At 39.9% G+C, this 23,687-nt stretch overlaps 2 protein-coding genes across 2 annotated transcripts; one reads left to right on the top strand and one right to left on the bottom strand.

The window, feature by feature from the left end:
• Positions 1-765: 765 nt before the first annotated feature.
• On the top strand, positions 766-6,662 carry LOC306741280 (neuroepithelial cell-transforming gene 1 protein-like; the record flags this gene model as incomplete). The annotated part of the gene is made up of 12 exons (XM_079223551.1): positions 766-914; positions 2,325-2,391; positions 2,617-2,676; positions 3,340-3,447; positions 3,548-3,715; positions 3,822-3,884; positions 3,989-4,085; positions 4,344-4,420; positions 4,513-4,770; positions 4,926-5,096; positions 5,190-5,376; positions 6,301-6,662. The coding sequence occupies 12 exons, from the start codon at positions 766-768 to the stop codon at positions 6,630-6,632; spliced, it is 1,737 nt and encodes a 578-aa protein (XP_079079677.1). The 3' UTR covers positions 6,633-6,662.
• Positions 6,663-10,650: 3,988 nt separating this feature from the next.
• asb13b (ankyrin repeat and SOCS box containing 13b) lies at positions 10,651-15,460 on the bottom strand (the record flags this gene model as incomplete). Its single annotated transcript, XM_079223561.1, has 6 exons — positions 10,651-11,598; positions 12,632-12,823; positions 13,285-13,419; positions 13,836-13,986; positions 14,076-14,275; positions 15,418-15,460. The coding sequence occupies 6 exons, from the start codon at positions 15,458-15,460 to the stop codon at positions 11,450-11,452; spliced, it is 870 nt and encodes a 289-aa protein (XP_079079687.1). The 3' UTR covers positions 10,651-11,449.
• Positions 15,461-23,687: the final 8,227 nt, after the last annotated feature.

The raw sequence follows: 23,687 nt of genomic DNA, 5'->3' as shown, positions 1-23,687 counted from the left end.
GCACAACTGTGAAACAAAGACATCAAAAGTAAACAATGGTAAGCAAACACAAAAATATAGCTGCTATTTAGAGGTAAGTGTAAGGAGCGATATATGCATAAATAACATTTGGACAACAACAAAAACATAGCCGCTATAGACAGGTCAAACTATTATAAGCTCATGGCTTGGCTGTGCTAAAAATGAAGAAATATCACTGTTGCATTTCCAATATCACTTATATTTGTGTATGTATTATCAACCAAATTTGGCGCAAAAAACGTATTAATTAATATCATATACTGTATATAATATGGATATAAAGCTGTATAAAAATATTTAAAATGGACCAACTTTAAAAATGTTACACACTGAATTAAATGTGTAGGTTTTAAGTAAGCCACTGTTGTTTACTATTATTATTTTATCATTATTATATATACGTTATTATATATATATTTTGGTTGGCTTGTTTTTCATTATCCCCCGCTGGTAAGAAACATGACGTGTGCTACGTTCAAGGTCCTATTCGTCTCACTGGCCACTCCCACCTCATGGTATCACAGCAACGGTGCTCTGAACTATCTCCTGATTGGTCCATTTCGATGAAGCCGCCGTATTCAAACATCCACCGTGGTGTATGCTCTGCTCTGCTCTGTTTTCATCGATCTCCTGCTTTCTTTGTACACATCGGAACAGTTTTCATGCGTCTAGACTTTGTCTTTTGTTCGCTCAGTCGTAGATACGTCTCGATATAACTGATCTCGACACGAAGCCCCTTGTAAAATGGAAGAAAATGAAGAAGTAAGAGGAAGAAGGACGGCGGGAAAGAAAAAGCAGAAACTTCGCCGGACGTCATCGAGGACGTCCACCACCAGCGTCATTAGCGCTGAGGAGCCGTCTCCTCAAACACTCCGGAGAAACATCTCCAAGAAGTAAGTGGATCACGTCAGATACATGTGGTATCGTTATATGTAATTATTGATGTATGTATTTACTTGGAAGCCCTGGTTATTAAGTCATACCACTTCAGCACATTGCGAGCTAACGTTGGTTAGCCAAATGCAACGAGCAGGGCTGTTATCGTAACTGGCTCATGATGCGTTCATGTGCACCTCGGAATCCATATAGCGTTACTCGGATGTTGTCACCACGATTTGCTATGCTTAAACTACCTACTAAACTAACTACAATTATAACTAAGAATGTAAATGTGATTAATTACGCCTGCAACTAATTATTATTTGTATAATTAATTCATCTGTTAAGTGTTGTTAAGTCTATAAAATGCTAATAAATGCCCATCAAGCTTCTAAAATCCCCTAAAAGTTGACTTCATAATCATTGTATTTGTAAAACTGAATGATATTCAATTTACAATGATGTGAAAAAGAAAAAAAGCACAATTTAAAACCTAATGCTGAATTGTAAATGGACTTTTCTGTTGACGAATCTTTTGAGCACGATATTTAATAGTAGAGTAAGTTAGACACACCAATAAATAATATCAGCATAGCTTTTAATATCTGCAGGTATAATTGTATCAGTTTGGTTTTGTCTATACTAGTACTGGGAAACTGTGGAGTTGGTATTTCCATGATTTCTCTTCCTGTATTATATGTGTGTCACAGTATACACAGTTGTCATTAACAAGGCATGTCTGCATATTTAAACCTGTACTGCACCAGTGTTTGGTCTTTGATACTGCAGATAGGGTAATCACATCCTATTGACTTGGCTTGCAGATGAATGCAACTTAACAAATTATTTTCCATCACTTTACTCTGATCTTTTACTCTCCACTCATTATTCCATAATTTCCAAAATGACTGGAAGGCGGGATTACAAGAGGTAGATTTTATAGCAGCGTGTTCAGCTGATTTTGGCCTTGACGACACCCTCAGGGGGTCCATTCACTAAGAAGAAGACATTGTAACTCTCTGCTGCTGCATTGTTTTCTCCATAACTGACTTTTTTTCAGCAGCAGATGAGCAGTCCGGCTCCTTACTTGGTTATATTAACGTCCCTCAGTCGTCATCCACAGCGTTTGACATTATTAAAACATAACAGTGACTGAAGCAAATAAAGCACACACAAGGAAAAGGCATTCACCATGTTAACAAAGCTGAAATGCTCTTTAGTCGTGTTTGTATGCCTTGATTTGCTGTTTGAGGTGTATTTCAGCAGGTATGTCTGCGCGTATGATCAGATTCTGTATGTCTTTTTATCAATAGTAGACAAAGAAACATCCTCGGCAGAGTAGTAGGCAGTCTCTTTGCAATGACGTTGATGTAAACTTGTTGTCCTTTTGCTTGACCAATGCTTATTTGTCCCATTTCCTGCAGACCTCCTCTGCAGAGAGGCAGCTCCTTCACTTTTCTCACTCCTGGGACTCCGTGGGACTTCAGTCTAGTGAGTTGATGTTGAAAACACAACACCATGATGTTAGATTGTGGTGTTCACATCCACGCACATACAGTATGACCTGTTAAAGCCATATGTGACTGTTTATTCATATTTTCAAAATGTATCAGTAAAATGTTCAAATATTTTATCAGAAATGTTGCTGCAAATGTGTTGTTTGAATTTTCAACAGACTTGTAAAACTAACCATTTTGTATTCTTATGTTGCAATAGAAGAGAAAGCGCAAAGAGAAGGAGGATGACACAGTCAGTCTGTCCAGCTTCGACCTCAAGGTGAGAGCCAGGGCAGCTTCCTCTGGGCGCAAGTCTAGTGTTTCACCCTTGCACAACAAGCTGTAATCCCCCTGCATGACTCAGGGACTCGCCACAGACAGCCATGAGTGCTCTTGTGTGTTATGAGCTCAGGATAATCCCAACACTCCTTTCACTGGCACAAGTGTCTGTCTGAGCAAATGATACTGGTGACAGAAAATCCGGTCCACATTGTCCTTCAGTATTATCACAGTCTCTTGGCTCTGCGAATGTGGTTTAATACCTTTTCTTAACAACATCAACAACGTACATGGCCATTTTGATACCGTGGCTTTAAGCCTACATAAAAGCTGTGGTGATCGAGAGTGAAATAAAAATGGAGTATCTCCTGATGCATTTAGAGTTGTTTCTTATTAGTATAAATGACACCAAACTAAATCAGTGCTTTATAATATATAAAATATTATTTTGTAAGTAATAAAGGGAATAGGTAGATCTGTCATCTAATTTCTGCGACTGCAGAACAGCATTTAGTAATAGGCTTTGAACAAAATGAGTTGCAAAAAGTTGTATTCACGATGTGTGATTGACAGCCTTGTATTAAACAATGTCCGAGTATTTAATGCTACAGTCCACACATCAATACAATCAAGTTAAACTGAAGTGTATTTCCTTGATTCCCAGGAACCCAGTAACAAGCGTGTCCGGCCTCTGGCTAAAGTTTCATCCCTCGTCAACTTGATGTCTCCTTCAAAGAATGGAGCAGTGCGGCGCTTTGGTCAGACCATCCAGGTAAATGACATACTCTTCTGGCACTCCCTCTACTAATTAATGTTGTAGAACTGTAAATCTGTGTTTGACTTTAAAATAATTCTTCTTTTCTTCTCTTAAGTCAATGTCATTGCGTGGTGATAGCAAGTCACCAGGGATGTCCCTCAAAGCCGGCAGCAAGGCAGCAGGTCCCACTCCCACTAAACGCAGAAACAGCACGCTGTGGTCAGAGACACTGGATGTCCATCAGAAGAGCACGTTCTCCATCAAAGAGATCAAGAGACAAGAGGTTCTGCAGTTCAGTCTTTTCAAAGTTTACAGGATAGTTGTGTTAAAAGTATAGAGGGCATAAAAAATAACTTATCCTGCTGTGTTTTCTGTTGTTTCTTCTTCAGACAATTCATGAGCTTTACAGGGGAGAGCAGGATCTCATAGAGGATCTCCAACTTGCACGGAAGGTTAGAAAAGCCTTTTTTAACATTACACAAATAAATTAAAACATTTATGCTCCCGTTTTTACAAATTGTATTTTGTCCTCACTGCTGCTTTTTCTCACAATTAGGCATACCATGATCCAATGCTAAAACTCTCCATCATGACAGAGGAGGAACTGGCTCACATATTCGGGGACCTGGATGCATACATCCCCTTACATGAGGGTAAATTACCACTAAACATGACTGTACTTAGACGGCTTTAAAAATTGGGGTCGGACGTTCACTATTGGCTTCATTGGCCAAAACATTCGTAATAACCTTTCAGCATATAATTGTGGTCTGGCAGAAATCCAGACTTCTGCACCTCCACTTGGCTCTGCTTTCTTGTATTAGAAAATCTGGAAAATTTAACTGCCTACCCTAGCTTTAAATGATGCTTGAAGTGTTTCTGACTGTGTGCTTTTTTTTAATAATCTGCAGACTTACTGATGAAACTGACGGAGGGAACTGGCCCCGATGGAACAGTAGCTCAGATTGGACAGATAGTTATGGACTGGGTGCGTGTTGATGTTTACTGTACACACATTATCTTCAGATATTGACAATTTCAGCATGAAAAAAAATATTAACTTTTATTGTATCTTTTCAGCTGCCTGGTCTGAATGCTTACAAAGGCTATTGTAGCAACCAGCTCGCGGCCAAAGCCCTGCTGGACCAGAAAAAGCAGGACAGACGGGTTCAGGACTTCCTACAGCGCTGCCTGGAGTCGCCCTTCAGCAGGAAGCTGGATCTTTGGAGCTTCCTCGACATTCCACGGTCACGCCTGGTGAAATACCCACTGCTGCTGCGAGAGATCCTCAAACACACTCCTACTGATCACTCGGACGTACCCAGTCTGGAGAGAGCTGTACGTTATGCAAATGACATGCCTTTGCAGTCACAGTGTTGTTCCTTATATTTTGCTGCTATATCTGATAAAGAACATATTACGCTATTATTTCACTTGTAGTCTTGTGTGTTTTGCCAAATAACCAACTGATCTGTCTTTCTTTAATTATCCAGATTACTATAATCCAGGAGATTCTGTCTGAAATCAATGTGAGAAAAGGGGAGTCTGAGTGTCAGTATTATATCGACAAACTGGAATATCTGGATGATAAGCAGCGGGACCCTCTCATCGATGACTGTAAGATCCTACTTTGTCACGGCGAGCTGCGGAACAAAAGTGGCTCGGTGAGAATTAGGATTACACTCCTTATTATTACCATGCACAAACATATTTTTTTTCTGTGTTATATAATTTTATACTTGTGTGTTTCTTCGCAGAGGCTGCATGTGTTCCTCTTCTCTGAGCTGTTGGTTCTGACCCGACCAGTGACCCGGAACGACAGGAGCTGCTTCCAGGTGTATCGACAACCCATCCCAGTTCGGGATTTGGGTCTGGAGGACCTGCAGGATGGAGAGAGCCGCATGGGGGGCTCCTTCAGGGGGGCTTTCAACAATGGAGAGAAAGGTGGGTTGAGTTGAGTTTAGCCTCACCTGCTGGCAGAGTGTGGCCAGGCATGTTGTGTCACCCATTAATTAAGTATTTTATCGTTTTATTTATCCAGCAAAGATTCTCACATTTTGTGAATTCAGTTTTTCTTAACTACATTTCAAATCACATGTTGTTGAAGGAGGCAGAGGGTGTAGGTGGTTGTTTGATGATAGGGCAGTTTGGGGGAGGGTGGAAGTGGGCTTTTTAAACATGCAGGAGAAGACATTCAGGTCGTCAGCCAGTTGGTGATTGTCCTCAGTGGGGGGCGGGGGGTCTCCTGTAGTTCGTCAGTACTTCCAGGACTCTCCATACTGAGGAGGGGTCGTTGGCTGAATACTTTTTTCCCAGTTTTTCAGTGTAGCTCTTCTAAGCTACCTTGATCTCCCTCGTCAGTGTGTTTCTGGCCTGGTTGTACAGAATCCTGTCCCAACCTCTGTAGGCCTCCTCTTTAGCTATACAAAGCTGCCTGAGTCTTGCAGTGAACCAGGGTTTATTGTTGTTGTATGTGCAGAAGGTTTTAGTCTGCACTAATATGTCCTCACAAAAACTTATGTAAGATGTCACAGTGTCAGTGAGCTCAACCAGGTCTGTAGCAGCAGCCTCAAAAACACTCCAATCAGTGGTGGCAAAGCAGGACTGTCGCTCCAGCTTGGCTAGGTTTGCTCTGGTAAAGTCCCCAAGAACGATGAGTAGGGAGTCTGGGTGTTTGTGCTTAATATAAAAGCAGATTATCAGATTCATCAGAGCTTTTTTGTTGAAAAGAAACTACATAGAAGAACATGTCCAGCTGCAGGATCAGAGTTTGTAATCCTGATAGCAAGAAATAAACCGTTTTGTATCCCACACTTTGCTGCTTGCTGTTCAATGGACTGTAGCTCTTTTCTTTTTGTGTCCCTCTAGCTAAGAACGTTTTTCGCGTGAGCTCTCTGGATCCCTCCCATGGCCAGTCCCACACCCTGCATGTCAACGACGTCTACCACAAGCAGCAGTGGCTCAACTGTCTCCGCACTGCAATGGCCCAACACCAGGGGGCTCCACCCAGAGTCCAGCAGGGAGAAGCCGTCAGAGCCAAGCGTCGCTTCTCCACTATCTCAGTCACCACTTCTGAGGAGGAGACAGACGAGAACTGCCCGCCTGTCTGTGGCCCTAAACTCAGGCCTCAGACGCTCTCCAAAACCAGATTGGACCAGAAGTTACAAGGCTCACTAAAGAGGAAGGAGACTGGAGTGTAGACATTCAACCCGGCAGCAGGTTCCTCTTAGACAGACATGTGTACGCAACAAAAGTCCAGTTTTGTCTCGTGTCTCTGTGAATTTTCCTACAACCACTGTTTTTATACTTTTACTTTACCATTCTAGCTGCACTGAAAAGGTCTTTCCAATCATTTCCGTCCAAACTGTATTGTCAAGTGTAATTAGTTTACAAAAAAAAAAAGTGTCAGTGTTACTGAAATGTGTGTTTATATTATCTTATCTATTTGTGTGTGGAATTAGGGTTTTATGTATACTTTCATTTAAATAGCATGTTACCACTCTGTAAATTTATTTTCAACATTCCTTCGAGTGTCAACACTGAAACTCATTCTCTTTCTTTGCTGCAATCAAAGAGGTAATTCATCTATATTATAGATGTTTGCCGTTGTAAGCGCTATCATGCCAAGATAAGGGATCAAGAAACTAAGCCCCTGTGATGGCCTCAGCGGTCCGTACAGGAAGCCTTTGGGTGCGAGAAGTTTAGATTTCTGAGATGAGATAATGAGCAGAACATTAATAAGGGAACTGATCATGAATATAATAAAGTAAAATATATATATATATATATATATATATATATAGTCAGAGAAAAGTTGTTAAATGGAAAAAAAGAAAAAACATATAGTTTGTACTTAAAAAAAGACTCCTGTGTATTATAGACCGAGATATTCAGTGTCCCAAACTGCATACATTCCTTTTGACTTTTAGTTCATACTGCAGCTGCCCTTACAAAAGACTCACTGTTGCGACTGCAACATACTGTTTCGTCACAACATTGCACCTTGAACTTTGATCCTCTTGCACATACTGTGCAGAGGATTGTCGGTCAGAAAAGCATGCTGGCTTGCCGACCTGCAAAACGTGACCAGATTCAGACGGACATCCTGGTATTTTCGACTTACTGCATTTGACGTAATATGTATTGTGTCATGCTTGATCTTTTTCTGGCATATATAAATAGTATGGTAGTATGGATATTGGAATGCACAAGCATCCTCTCAGTTGTACTTGGACCCCTCAGTCACTTTCTTTTACCGTTGACGGAGCTCTTCAACAGTTTGTTGCAACATTTGTCAAATAAACAGAAGCTGAGAAAAACTCGTTTTGTGCTCCTTTTCTCTTAATGTCTTGAAATCCTACATATCTGTCATAGTTTTGTAAAATTTTTCATTCAGAATAATACTGTTGTAAAGGCCAATTGATTTGTCTAGATAGAAGCATTAAAACCCATTTACTTATTTTCAGTAAACACGTTCTACCTCCTTACTGTAGTTCTTATTATCAAATGCTGTTGACTGCTTGGAGAGACTTGTTGATTCATGATCTGCCCTCAATACCAGTCAAGCTTGTTTTTTGGCCTGTAAGACTTTGAATAGAGCAGATTTGAAATTTGTTTAACATTGCTGCCTTCATGCATTTGCAAAACTAGATTTACATAAGTAACCTATGGCTTAATATCTTACGTTTCAGTTTGTACTCCCTGCCAAGCCGATGATTATCAACATCTGAAGAGGGCTCGCTAGCACTTCCAATAAGAAAAGCAGATGTACTTTATCACATAACTTCATCAGACTGGTTTATGCAGGACAAAAATACAGCGTTCATGTGTTTGAAATCCATACCAGTAACAAAATGGCTGCAGAGCTTCAGTCAGAAATAACAGCAGTTGAGGAACCGAAAATGGAAGTGCACAAAGAGGAACTAACTCTTGAGTGAATTCTGTCCTAGAAGACAAACTTCAATCGTCCGCTTGTGTAAACAGCTCTGAGAGGAAAAGATATGGATAATTATATTTATCTCGTTCACCAGACTACATTTGAGGTGCAGGTGTCTGGAGAAAGATCAGAGTAATTAAGTTAAACTAACATGTCCAGAGCAGCCTATGCATTTCAACGTTTGCTTTTACATGAGCTACCTGGCGGTTCTAGTTTGCCTGCTGGTCCAACCACAACCCAATTTGCATGCCACATCACTTCCCATTTGACTGAAAGGGCCTCTCCCACATTGTCAGCTGTTGAACCTGCAGTATTTATAGCTCATTGTGAGCCACCAACAAGAACAACTTCTTACCAGCCTTCCTCATAGCATCTTCCTCAAAAATGTCCAAGTAAGATGTTGTTGGCTGTACAGTTTATTGCTGGCAAATGCAGTCTTTGAGGGTTTAAAAAAGGTAAGAGTTCATGTAAAACCACCTGGCATTAGTTGTGGTAAGCATTAGCTCAGTGGCTCCCCAAGAAAACATTTCCTGCTATCCTGATGCCTCTCCTACAAATCTAACACATGCTTTCCTAGAGTGGTCAGTGGAGACAGCTGGTGGCTGTGGTTCAGGGTCAAATGATATATTTTTTTTAAGGATTTTCAACACCTCCACCGGATGTTTTTGTCTTTCTTTTTCACAGAGTCGCGTAAATTCATGATTGTTTGTCGAAACAGTCTTCAGATACACATTTAACTTGTGGCCTGCATACCAATTCAAGACATATTCATCTTTTTGGGGCTCCTTTCCATCATATTTTACCATACTCCTTTAAAAATATCTCTGTTGCTTGGCGTGTTTACTGACCTGCTTAATTTTTGCTTTCAAGATAGTTTGCACAAGTCCTGCCCAAATAATCTGTTGTTTAAAATACCCTGGATGTTTGTAGTTCATTTAAGTGCTCTAAACGCAAACATGCCCTCAGCCCTTAAGGGACTTTATCCATCTCCAAAGTTAAAAGCAAGAAGTTATTCTATGAGTAGAAACTAGTGTTTCAGGTTGTTGTAGTTATACCGGTTGAACAGGAAGTAAAACCGAGCTAAGACTGTTAGCAGCCGTTAAATTAGCTTGACGGTATTTATGGCCTGTATCCTTGAATTACTCGAGCACGTTTAATCACGATAGACGAGGGTGGGGGCTAAAGACAGGATTTGAGAAATAGGAAATATGTCCTTAGTCTAAACCCAAATTCAGTTTTAAAGCATTCTGGTGGAGAAATACTGCACGCTTCATATTCTCAAGTGGGGATGTCAGTCTGTTTTCTGGTTATTTTTCAATTGGTTCCAGTTCACCTGTCTGCCCACTCTCAGCATCCAGTGTATGCCTGACTGCCTATGCTGCTTTGAGGCCTGAACAAAATGTTGTTGAGCCATTTATGGAGTTTCTCATGCATATTCACCAGTTTTGACAGACCAAAGGGTTTTGGGGAAGTGTCTTTTCATTAAAGTTTCCAGACCTAGTTCCCCATATGAAGCTTACAGCATTAACTGGATGTATATCAATATTCAGCTTGCAGATTTATAGAATAGTCATTCGTTTATTTTAGTGTATAATCACCTGGAACTAAGAATCTTTGTGTTTTTGATAGCTGAGCTCTTCATGTCTATATGGAGCTAGTCCACCATGTTGTGCCGCCATGTTTCTAGCATAGCCCTGAATGGACAAGCCAAACATTGGCTCTAGAGAGCCTTTCGTTAAGTTTTTACATTACATTAGTTTTTACATTGGCCACCGTAGTTCTCAAACACGCTTTTAAAAGATTGCAACCAACTTAATACCCCTCCACTCTCTTTCCAAAACTGCGGTAACGTGAGCTGCTGAGTGCAAAACCGTGGTCACGCCCTTCCCCTCGCTATGAGGCCATTCGTACTATGATGCCACTACTTTAGGAATCTGACGGTGGTTGGCGTTACCACAGTTTTGCCCTCGGTAGCTCACAGCCCTGCAGTTAATGGAAGGGAGGAGTGAGTGGAGGGGTATTCAGTTGGTTGCAAATTAATTTGAAAAGTCTGTACTGAATTACCTCTTAACCATAATGTAGTTTCGACGAGCGCAACCCGTGGAAGCAATATTTTTCTGAAAGAAACATTATTACAACCAAAACCAACCAATGTTGATAGTAGTGGTTCAGCTACAACAGAAGACACAACACTGGAGAATTATTTTTAAAATAGTCCAGTAGTGGTCTTTTTATTTACACAAATTTAAAGAGGTAGAACCATCTGTATTATTTACAAATTTACATGAAAAATAATTACATAATATATACAGAAATATAATCCTAGCAATCAAACTACTTCATGTTCCCTCTGGTTCCAATTAAGTATTACAAGATCTATGATGAAGTCACACAGGTACATTTAAAAAAATATATATTTCAACTCCATTAAGCAATACTTTTGAAAATAATACTGATTCTAATGACTCCATGTAATGTGAAATTGGTCTGTTGTCAAAGCTTCTGAGAATGCAGAAACATGCCCTACAAAGGTGCGACTGACTAGGATTCTGCTCAGGGGGAAGGTAGGCTGAGCTACGCTGGAAGTTATGTGCGGTCACGCTATCAGACTCCATGTCGTAAAACAGGAGATAAAAGCAATTTAGTGTCACAACATGTGCAAAGAGCCAAAAGGAGAGAATGTGTTTATGAGTAACTTTGATTAATATATCACCCGTGTGGGTTTCCACTCAGGTGTTGGCCTTTAATAGCTAGTTGGTACAGTTTTTTGTCCTTCATGCAGACTGTATGGTTGAGTCTCATCTCGCTTTATCGCTTAGAGACATTTATTTGCAAACAAAGGGTTTAAATGAAAGTAAATGCTGGGCTTAACATCAGTTGGTGGCCTTAAACGTAACTCCAGTAGATGTGTAACTAGGCAGTTGTTACTGACAGGTTGATCATTATAAGATGATGGTATCAACGATGTCAAATTTAACATCCTGTCATATGAGTTTCCGGAAAGAGATCCACAGATTCAGCAGACATAACGGGTCTATATTTAACCCTTTGAGAGCTGCATCTGAAGTTTACCACAGCTGATCAAATTTCAATAACTGGAGGTGGCATGTGAGACAGAAAATGTATGATGCGATTGGGCAAGTTCAGTTTGGAAACAACTTCCCGTGCTCTTATGCCGAGAGACCCTCGCACAGCCACTCTGCTGATCTGTTGTAGACTGAGGGGGGTATCTACGGAAGAGGAAACAACAGAGATGAGATCATCTACAGTCAGGGCCAAAAGTATTTGGACTGCGACACAATTTTTCTTATTTTCCTCTTTCGACAGGATTGAAATGACGCAGTCAATATGTGGTTGAAGTGAGGATTTTCTGCTTTAATTCAATGGGATATAACAAAACTATCGCATTAACCGTTTAGGAATTACAATTGCCAATAAACGTCTGAATAAGCCTGATCAGTTTTAGATGAAGGTTCTTTGGAGGATGAAACCAAGATTAACTTGTTCCAGAATGATGGAAAGAGAAAAGTGTAGAGAAGGAAAGGAACGGCTCCACCACATCTGGTTAACATGGTGGAGGCAGTGCTATGGCATGGGCTGGTATGGCTGCCAGTGCAAGTAGCAGAATGAGTTTTGAGGTGTTTGGGCTTTACGGTCTTACTCGGATTCAGCCAAATGCTGCAAAACTGATTGGATGGCGCTTCTAAGGATGGATATATGGATATACAGATGGATAATGACCCAGAACATTCTGTGCAAAGAAATGGAATATTCTTCTTCTCAACCCAAGTGAGCATGCTTTTCATTTACTTCAGATAAAACTGAAGGCAGAAAGACCCACAAACAAGCAGCAACTGAAGGAGGCTGCAGTAAAGTTCTGGCAAAGCATCTCAAGGGAGGAAACTCAGCGTTTGGTGATGACTACGGGTGGAAGACTTCAGGCAATCATCGACTGCAAAGGAGTTTCCTCCATGTATGAAAAATGATTATACTTCCAATTACTTCTGAGCCTCTGAAAATGTGGGGGACTGTGTACAGATGGCTGTAATTCCTAAACAGGTAATGGCATATGTTTGTTATATCCATTGAAATAAAGCTGAAAGTCTACACTTCAACCACACATTGACTGCTTTATTTCAATTCCATTGCAGTCGTGTAAATAAGCAAAATTAGAAAAAAAGAAAAAAAAAGTGTCAGTCCAAATACGCATGGACCCGACTGTATATAGGGACAGTGACAGGATGCTCAAATGAACAAACTTACTCTCATAGAACTTGAGGCAGAGATAAGGGGTGGATCCCTGACTGGTGTAGTGGACTGGTTTTTTGTTCAGGTTATCTCTGGCGTACACGTTCCCCCCAAACTCCACAAGTAGATCAATCAAGTCAACGCTCTTGGATTTGGCGGCATGATGAAGGGCCGTCTCATGTAGCTTGACAGCATTCACATTTGCCCCTTTGGGAAAGTAAGAAAAATACTCTATGAAAAAAATGAAATACTTCTTGTTTGTAGAATTTGTGTTTTGTATGCTAATTGCAAATGCATTATAATCAATAATAATTCCATAAAGGAATATAATTACCAGTTAGCGCGACGCACAGAGACACTTGACTTCTATGGTAATAAACCGGTTACTATAATAGCATGATACATCTTAAACGTCTTTTCTCAGATTACAGTTCCATAATGAAATCTTTTATGACTCCTCGACAGTTGTTTGAAGTGGTTGATTGATGAAGCAGTACCAAAGATAATCTACTCTTATTAATAAAACAAAACATCTTTAAAATATGTTGTTGCCTTGAACGAAATAATATATAAAAGCAGTCACAACCAAAACATGACATTCAAAATGTGAATAATGCATATCCCGTTTTGACCCAGCTTTGGTGTGCATAGGACAAACTTTAACTCACCTGCACTTAGGAGAACTTTGGCGCAGTCATAATGTTGCCTTGCACAGGCTACATGTAGCGGTGTCCCATAGTGGCAGTCATGGGCCTCTATGAAAGCTCCTTGATCAATCATGAGCTGAACACAATCGGAATTTCCTATTGTGAGAGACAGGAAAAATTAAGTTGGTTTAGAACTAAATGACATGCTCTCCAGTAGAGAGACTTTCCCAAATACTGCTGGGAAAAACACAGAAGAGAAGTTCATGTAGATTTGGAACTCCAACCAAAAATTATCTCTCACGAATCTCAATTCTTGTGGGCTTTAAAAGGTGGCTGTATTTTGTAGTTTCCGTCACAGCGTACCGAAGCTGTTGTTCAGCATGAATAGATTTTGTCCGGAGTTTCATTTTCTTTTCATTTTTTTTATAGGTCAGTTTACTTTTGTCCCTAGTATTTGATCTAGTACAAATACTGTTTGGAAACAGGTTTGGCTGATGAAACTAAGACATCTTAATGGACAGATATATGACTCAACATACATACATTCCTGTGTGATGTGTGACAAGACGCACCTCCCATGCAAGCCTCATGAAGTGGTGAGAAGGTAAACAGTGGAGGATTAACTGTTGCTCTGTACTCCAACAGCAGCTTGACACATTCAAGGCTACCTGCTGCACAGGCATCACACAGCGGCGTGCTTCCATCAATGTTACGAGCATCCACCTGGAAGACATAGAGCCATAAAACCGTCAGAAACAAAGTAAATCATGCACGGATGAGGCAAGCCATCAACATCTCTTAGACCATCTCACCTGTGCGCCAGCATTCAGCAGCAGTCTGACGCATTGGGTCTGTCCCTGTATACACGCCTCATGCAGGGGAGTGATGGAGTCGATTGCCACAATGTTAACTGCTGCACCTCCTTCGATCAGCTGCTGCAGCTGGAGGGCCCTGCCCTGTGCAGCGGCCTCGTGCACTGCTGACCGGTCTGTCCAGAATCCAAGACCATGAGCTGCAAATATGTGAAGCCAAACAATACTGAGCCTTTCTATTCATGTCTGCATGTTGACTTATGGTGAACTATATTTATTTCGTCAATCCCACCATTTAAATAAAGCTGAAATATTACTTTTTTTAATCACATAAACAAAACAATGAAGCCTATAAATGACATTGGTTGCAGCGTGCCATTCACTCTTCAGAGAGGGTGATTGGCTGCAATCTGCCTTCCCTGGATGACTTGTTCGCCTCCAGGACCTTGATGCGGGCAAGACAGATTGTGGCCGACCGCTCTCACCCTGGACACTAATTGTTTGAGTCCCTTCCCTCTGGCAGGAGGCAGCGGCACATCAGGACCAAGACCTCGTGCCACAAACAGTTTCTTCCCATCTGCAGTTGGGTTCAGAAATAAACTCCAGGATACTCCAGTGTCACTGTTACATTCTTGCACATCTTTTTCTTTTCTTCGATTAAAACACACTTGCCACTTTGATAATACACTTCTTTCAATGTACTGTTATGTTTGTTTCCCATATTTTTATTGTAAAGCAAGGCAAGTTTATTTGTATAGCACATTTCAACAACAAGGCGATTCACACAAGTGCTTCACATAAAACCATTAAAAGCATCAAAACATAATGCAGAGAAAACAGGAGAATGATGTCTAATGTCTGATGTGTTTTTTGTTTATTGTTATGCCACTTTTACCAAGTCAAATTCCTTGTGTATGTGTAACATCTAGCTACATTACCTAGCACAGAAAAGGGGCATAATGTAATCACTCATGTACAGCATGATCCAAACCATCACGAGCTACAGCACTAGTGTATTGGATTGTATTACATTATACAGTGTGTCATACAGTCAATGAATATACATCTTTAGGTGTGTCACATTTGCTGTGAAAGAGTAAAGCTAACTGCACTTCAGTTCCTGCTGGCCTCCAGCTTGCTGTCATGCCTTCACATATTTAACTAGCAGTTAGCTCTCATTGAACCTACTAGCTGAACATGTTACAGACACTGACAGATAGCTACCGTGAAATCAAAGCTAATGAAACTAGCTCCAGCTACCAGCCATGGAGGTACCAGCCCCATCCGGTCTTTCGCTTAGCCCACTGGGTTACTGCTGGTTAACCAACTGTAAGCTACTTACCGAGTTCTCCATACAAGGACGGTCTGGTCCGAGTGATCTCCATATCATGTTACCGTTTTTCTTTTCTTTTTTTCCGTTAACCACGAAGCTTCAGCCAAACATGCTTTTCATTTTGAAGCAAGAGAAGAGAGACTGAAGGAGCTGCATGACCGTAAAACACGCGAGGCCCGCCGGGTGCTCAGTGAGAGCCGCTGAGAGGTTCAGTCCAAACAAACGAGAGCTTGGAATTCTGGGATATGTAGGCGACTTGTTTTTGAAAAATAGGGAGACAGTTTCCCACATTCAAGTTAAAAATAATTAACTGAAAATAAAAAGTAAGAAATACCAAGAATCAAACAAATAAATGTTTATTCATATTTAATAATGCAGAAGATTAAACAAATGTTTTACTTGCTTTCCGCCAGTTCCTGGTGCATGGGCATGAGCGCCACATGAAACTGAGCACAGTTTTTTTGATTTTGAAAAGCATTGGGGCTTTTGCCTTACCTATGAGTTAACCACTTAATATAAAGCTTTCGACTAAGCTAGCTAAAGCAACATGGCACAAAACTGTACCGACAATGGCGTTTTCAAGTGCAAAGGTAGGAATGCTTTTTGTGTGTTTGTTTATTTTGTGGTTAACTTGGCTAATGCTAGCTAGCTATGTTACACTTGCTAATCCATGATGTGCTGTGTGGCTGTGGATTTGTTCTGGTTGTGACATTTGCATTTCAACAGCAGCATCTACATCAATCCTATGTTGGGGAAGTGTCGTTTTTACAATGTTATACATACATGATTAAGTCTAGATTTAGCTGAGAAAGTTGCTAATAAAGGGCTAAATTAGGCTAACTTATTTGCGAGGGATCTCAAAACCCAATTTAGGGTACACAAATGTTATTGGAAGGGAACGTAAATTGTATTGCAAGGTAACTCAAAAGTATGGCAAACAATATGATCACAAAACCTTTATGCAAGGGATAGCTTTACATTTTCCTGTTGACCTTTGGCTAGTAAGATGCTCTTTAACTGGTTTTATCTCCACAGTCGTAATTGTTAACTTCCCTATGGAGAGGAGAACGTTGTTTTTCCCAATGTTGTCACAAATTGAAAAACATCTCACAGGGTAGATCACCAAAGTTTTGGGAAATTAGTGTTGCCCCAAATGGCCCAGAAACTACTGGAGTCCCCCTTGTTAAACCATAATGCTTGGACAGGTACAGTACATGCAATAGTGTGGTCGGACAACTCTGGATTTTAGAGTCATACATCTGTGCAAGTGGTACATTAACTTGCCATCACTGAATATATTAAAAGAGTAGTAACCTCTCATCAATTACAGCCAATTAATTTGGCCAAGTAGTGTTTGCAACTGCTGAAACAGTATCGGCTTGTGAGATCCTTTGGGTTTTATCAAAAATATGAACAGACTAGAGTGAACAGGTGTTGGTGTAATACCTTTACATCAATCTGCCAAAAACATTACCCTTGTATCTGCAGAGTGTTTCTCTGAATTGGTAGAGGGGACTGTGCCAGCACACTAAATGCACAAAAGCAGTTTAGAAAAATAATTCCCTTCACGACTCTTGTCATTGTAAAACTGTTGTTATTGCAATACAAAAATGAAAACACAAACATGGATTGCAAGTCCATGCAATCTCTGGTGCTGCGAAATGAAACCAACAGTGTATTAAACTCACCCATGTGAATAGTGTAAAGGCGTAAATGTGGTGTGGCCGCTTTGAGTGACTGTTGATAGCGTCGCTTGCTGTTAGATGTCTCCTCTGATGACAACGGCCACCTACTTTGAGCTTCACAAGGCTCCTCAGACACCTACAGGTGACGTTACAGAGACTCAATCCACTCGGTTTATGGTTTTGGCAGTGAGAGCCATAAGACTCAACAATACACCAAAGGGGACTAAAGAGACTAAAACCATCTATAAATTGCATTAGGCTGCAAAGAGATTGATAATTAGGTGTCTTCCTGGTTTTCACTTGGTTTGGCAATAGTAAACCATTTCATATTAAGAAAAAGATTTAAGGTCAACATTAAAAACATTGTCTGATGTTTTAAAGGCCACTAGCCAAGGGTGACCATGACCCATAAGTGAACAGCACATTCATGTACGCACACTCGTGTCGGTGTGCTTTTGTTTATTGTTATCTAGCAGAACATGATAAACAACTATGTAAGCACTGAAAAAAGTAAAGTATTGGTTTAATTTTAATCATGGTGAAAAACAGGACAAGTTGTTCCTGACAGGGACATTTCTGGTGTTTTTATTGATACGTGTGTGGACTCTGGATACAGGACAAACTGGGACATTGGGTCACCGAACTTTAATACCAAGTTAGTGAGCGCTTGGTGACAAACACAGGCACAATGGTCAATGGTTCAATCCAAATATACAAATGCTGCCGGCTCATGAATTCTTTCCATACATATTTCACCTAAATGATTATACAGAAATGAGACTAAACGTTTGAGTGTGGTCAAACGTGTGTTAGCAGTTAGCGCGGACCTCAACTTCCTCCACTAGCTCTAGAGCTACACGCAAAAAAATAATGTCCATACTGTATATTTCTTGTGTAATCCAAACCATAACCTGAAACTAACCGGCTGTTAGCGTTACGGGTAGAAACACGGGTTGTCATGTCAGTTCGTTTCATAGCTAGCAATCATTAATTATTCACTGAGAAACTGAGAAGAGGACAACACACACACACACCCGCAGGAGAGAGAACCGCAGGCGCAGGCTAGCTTCACTAACACGACCAGTTTGGTGAAGACTTTCAAGATGGAGGTCTCTCCTCGATAGGTTTCTGTTTCTATTTCGAAACGGCACTATTCACGCGCGGACCACCCCTGAGTGAAGACCGAGGATCTGTCCTAATTAAAAGGACGTATCACCCGATATGAGTGGATTTAAGTGGATGTTTTTCTTTCTCCGCGTTCAGACTGGTGCTCATTTTCTGTAACTTCCTGGTTGTCGCATTAATATGTCAGAGGAAATTGCGGCGAGAGCTCAAGTTACTTTGAAAGGTTCTCCGGACGCAGGATTCATGGGACTTTATATGTCTTTTGTAATGTTCAACGACAGAGATAACTATTTTCAACGTAGGCCGAAGGGTGAACGACAGATTTCATAAGTATTCAGCAATGGAAAGTGGGAATGGTGGTGCCTCGAGTAAAGGTGACGAGCTTTTTTTCCTTCTTCTTCTTCTTCTTCTTCTTCTTCTTCTTCTTCTTCTTCTTCTTCTTCTCTCGCGTGTAACGTAACTTTCACTTTAGGATTAACAAGAAATGTGTATTAAATATGTATTTCCCCCAATCAGTTTGTGGGATATCTACCTACTCATGCTGTATGATAAGACTAAAAAAGGACGCGTGCATTATGTGTCGTGTCTCACAATACACAAAGTTCCAGGCATGTGAAACTTTTTCCTTGAAGAATAGCGAAAACTGAATTTTGCTGTTGTATCGCTTGTTTTGCTAATGAATGTATTTTTGTATGTTTTTTTGTCGACTTCCAGGTGTTTTAGTACCTGTCTCGGAACGATGTGACGTCTTTCAAAGCAGTATTTTGGCTCCACTTAAAAGTGCGTACTTGTATGAGGAGTCAAAACAGTCTTTCAGGTACAAGTCCGCTGTATTGGTACAAAACCCAGCACTGGAAGAAAAGGTCAGTCCAAATTGTATTCCTCGTTCACAAACATTTAGACGTCATTAAATGTAATGGTTAACCTTGAATATGTTCACATTTAATTATTAGCGGCAGAGGGTGTTCCAACTTTCAAACTGCTGTCTTCTTCCTTCTCTTGTATCAGTATAATGCTTTCCGAGAAAAGAGAAGAGAAGTAGGTTATTCAGAGGAGGACCTGAAGGAATCTTATGGTTTTTTGCTGTTTGAAGATACCAACCAGGTAAAAACACTGAAACGCTGGCACACATGAGAGAACCATCATGCTCAAACAAATCCCAGTAATTATGCTCAATTATATTTCTTTGAAGGCTAATGCACTAAGAGAAACTGGTGTGCTCCCTGGAAACAGCACATGTACAACTCTGGGAGATCCCTCGAAAGGTAAATAATGGTGATACCTGTTTTTCCTCCTTTCAAACTGCCACCATGTAAACTCGTAGAGGTCACAGCGACATTTTAGTACAGAGAGCTCAACCACGACCAACGTAGAGGTCATATTACAATGCAGGAAACACCAAGTGAAGACATCTAAACAACAATTGTTGTAAAATATAACATGGTTTACACTAGTTACTTGATAAAAATGGTAAACATTACAATAAGCTGTTCTTAGTAAAAGGGTTTTATCCTAAGTTATTACCTTGACGGGATATTATCCAGGATTTTGTTGTTCATGCATGCAGCCTGTCTGCTAAGGAAAGGTCTATGGTGCCTTTTGAAAGTGAAAGCAAGTTAATTAGCTATATGAATGTATTACAACTGAAAGTGGAAGGATTTCTGCTGTGAAACAGAAACTAATTGTTGGTGCACAGGATAGGAATTGTGTCGAAGGCAGAAATGCAATGAATTCAGCATTTATTTTTGGTTTCCATGTAGCTTTTAACTTGTAACATAGATCTCATTTAACTGTAACATAAGTTCTATGATGTTTTGATTTATAACTTAACATTTTAAATGTTTCCTCGCTAAGATTGTATTTATTATTCCTCCAAACACTCTAGACTGATAAGTGTGAAAGTTCTCGGGTATAATCATTGGTCAAAGTCCTTGTTTCTCTGTAAATGGTAGTATGAAACTGCGTATGAAACAAAAGTTCCACTGTGTCACATGTTATTAAATGCAACGGCATTGCACAAGATAGGTTGCACTCCACACCCATGCCTCTTCTTATCTGTTTAAGTTCTTGTGCAAATTGCAATGCTACTATGACAGACTTCCTCAAATATCTTCACATAAGAGACACGTTCATTTTCAACATTACGACTGCATTTCTTGATGGCCAAAAGAGACATTTTGAAGGGTTTTTGTCTATTATATTGTAACTTTGTCAGCACACTGCTGGCAAGGGAGGATAAAAGACACACCAAACCTGCCAAACCAGGTTTTATGTTTATCTCTTTGTTAAGCCTCCTACATATACATACTTGCAACCTGTGAGAACTTGGCTGTATGCACCCATTGTCAGGTTTCTTTTGTATGCTCATTCATTTGTCAAAGTATTATAATAAAATCCTCACCGAAGTAATGAAAGTAACTATTAAAATCCTATCATCTGGTGACCATTAGAGGTACTGTCTGCTGCTGGGAGATTACACTTTCTCCTTGTGAAATCAATAAAGTTTGTTGATTTCCCTTGTGGAAACTAAGAATTAAGAGCTTTATTATTAGTGTGAGTAAACATTTGCATAAAGTATCAAAGTTTTGACTCCTTCTGGACTTTCTTTTTTATCTTAAAATCTCTTGCTGCTGAGCGTAGAGAAACATATTCATAATGGCTTAATGTAACATTGTTTTGGTCCTTCAGATAGCTGTTACTGGTATGGTGTGTTCTTGACAGCGGTGACACATTCGTTTTTCAGGATGTGGCGTTGCTGTTGTAGGAAATTCGGTTATTTTGAAAGGCACTTTGAAATTCTGAGTTAATTACTATAGTTAAGTGACACATTGCGTGAAGTGTTCTGTGTGTTCACATTGAGTAAACGTGTTCTGTGTTTACTCAGGTGTTTACATATCAATGTACTCTGACTGTCTGGATCTTAACCGCTGGTATCATGGGAAGTCTGGATACATTGCCATCATCAAGCTGACAAAGGTATTAGGGGGGGAATAAAATGAATTGTGCTCATTGTGTTTTTACAAACAAACAAAAAAACGTTTAATGAACAACATCATTGTCCTTTGTTGTTACCAACAGGGTAGAGTTAAAAGGGTTTTAGAGAACTACACCCAAAACTTCACTGCGCCCACTGTGGGGTTTGACTGTCATGTGTCCGAACAGTTACCCTCAGTATCTTCCAAAACCAGCTCTTTTCTTGCCTTCGAGAGAACTCAGGTAAGTTGAGGCATTTAGCTGGTGATAGAAAAACATGCAGTGATAATACTTTGTGTTTTTCTTATCTGTCAGTGTGTTGACACATCTAAATGTTGACATGCATGGGCATAGACACCAGGCAGCTCAAGTGTGTCTTCTTTTGTCTCCGCAGTATTACATGTATGAGCTGCTAGATGATGGAAGCAATGTGAGGACTCAATCTCCCAGCGCTGCCTGTCCTATTGCCATTGTATCGTTTTCATATACGGATACCAAAGCAACACTCGAAGCACCACAGGAGAAAAGGTACTCACTTCAGCAACTCAACTATTTAAAATGTGTATGAAATGGAATTTATGTCACATTGATTAATATTTCCCGATTTCTCTTTTCAGTGAGGAGAAAAAACTTGGTAAGTAACATGTAATTATATGCAAACCTAGTGTTTCGCCATACATAATACTGTCAAAAAGAAATACAATAGCACTTCCATGAGGTAGTTTGGCACAATAAACAGCTCATATACAGCTACTATCTAATGAATGTCATTGAAACGAATACATTGCAATATTCTAAAACAATATTCTTGCACCAATATCCATTTACTTACCAATAACTGTTAAAATAATTGTTTTATTTCATGTTTTTTCCACCCCAGTTTGTCAATACTTTCAGTGGAGGGGTCAGCTTCAAATAGGCACACAGTTCTATGATGTTGGGCTGCGATCTACAGCAGGTGCCTTGATCCCTGCAGTACTGTAAGTTAAGATGTGCACATGGTAAATGCACACTTTTTATTATTGAATGTCTTGTACCATTTAGATTATTTAACCTATTGTTTGCTTTGTCTTGTTTTTTTCATTTAAGGCCACCCGTTGTTGAAATAGGCCGAGCCATTTCCATGTTGAATCTGCGACAGCTGCTGCCGAGGGCTGTCTTTGAAACCTGCTTTTCTGGTGAAGGTGTGCTGTGAGAAAATTGGAAAAAATCTGTCATGTTACACAGTAGTTACATCTTCAAGGAAGGTCTCAACACAATTCTTTGATTTATTGAACATTTACTTAATGAGTTTGGCTCTTTCTTATGTCTTTTAGTCTTTCTGGATGGCTTATACTTCAGTCTGTGTGAGTTGGTTTCTTCTGAGGTGGAGGAAACCCACTCTCTCTCTCTACTTCTGCGGGAGATCAAGGAGAAAGATCTTGTGAGTTGCTGTTTATAATCATCCTGCCAGAGATTTCAGCGCTTATTTGGTCATTCCATAAAATGTAAAAAAATTTACAAATATGCATCACAATTCATTAGAGCCCAAAGTGGTGTTTTATTTGGTTTGACTGACGGCGAACAAGCAAAAATATTCCATTTAAACTGATATTAAAAAACAGACCAAACCCTAACAGTTTTACAATTGTTACGAGAAAAATTATTGGTGTTTTTATCAAATAATTATAAACTATGAAATTATTTAATTGTCGATTGTGTAGTCTTTAGCTTCAGCGCTGGAAATGGCATATATCTTACAACAGTCGGTCTTCTTTTTACTTCATATATTTTATTGTGCTACATCATAATGTTTTTGTTGAATTTGACTTGCTATCCAACATCTGAAAAAAACTGACAAACATGCTCATTCACGCACAGGCTCTCACTATTCAGCTGAATGATGGTGGTTTTCTCATCCTGTTGCACTCATCCCTTTTCCTCAAATATGATGGTAAGATATTAAAAATGATGACGGAGCACTATGCTATCGGTTTTATAACTAAACTTGTTGATTTGTATCTTTTTTTTCTTCATATACTTCATCAGTTACTTGCAGTAATATTCTTTTTTATTTTTATTTTTTTTTCAGATACTGGGTCTAGTGGTGCTGATGTCCTGCAAGGCATGTTTGTGTTTCCAAACTCACAAGTCATACAGAGAGGTAATTAAAGCATATGTTTAACAGTGGATGTTTTAATTTAATATGTTGATATTTTGATAAATACAAAGCAAAGATTTAACAGGTACTCTTTCTAAATTTTTCACAGACACTAAATTTCGAGAGCGAAAGCTTGCCATGTCCTCTGAAATCCTGCAGGCTCTACCGGTGCTAAGTTATGCAGAGGGTGAAGTTGAGAAAAATCCTTTTGACCCAAGTGAAGAACTCTGTGAAGTCTTGGCTCAGCATATGCAGACTTACGCAGCACTAATAAATCCTGGGTTGGCATCAAGTCCCACTAGGGAAGTCAGCATCTTTCCTGATCAGTATGATGTGCCGGATGCCCACAAGCACCT

The sequence above is a fragment of the Taurulus bubalis genome, assembly GCF_910589615.1.
Source record: "Taurulus bubalis genome assembly, chromosome: 9".
In the NCBI taxonomy this organism is placed as follows: domain Eukaryota; kingdom Metazoa; phylum Chordata; class Actinopteri; order Perciformes; family Cottidae; genus Taurulus; species Taurulus bubalis.
The sequence above is the reverse complement of the archived record's forward strand: the minus strand, read 5'-3'. Positions and strand labels throughout refer to the sequence as shown.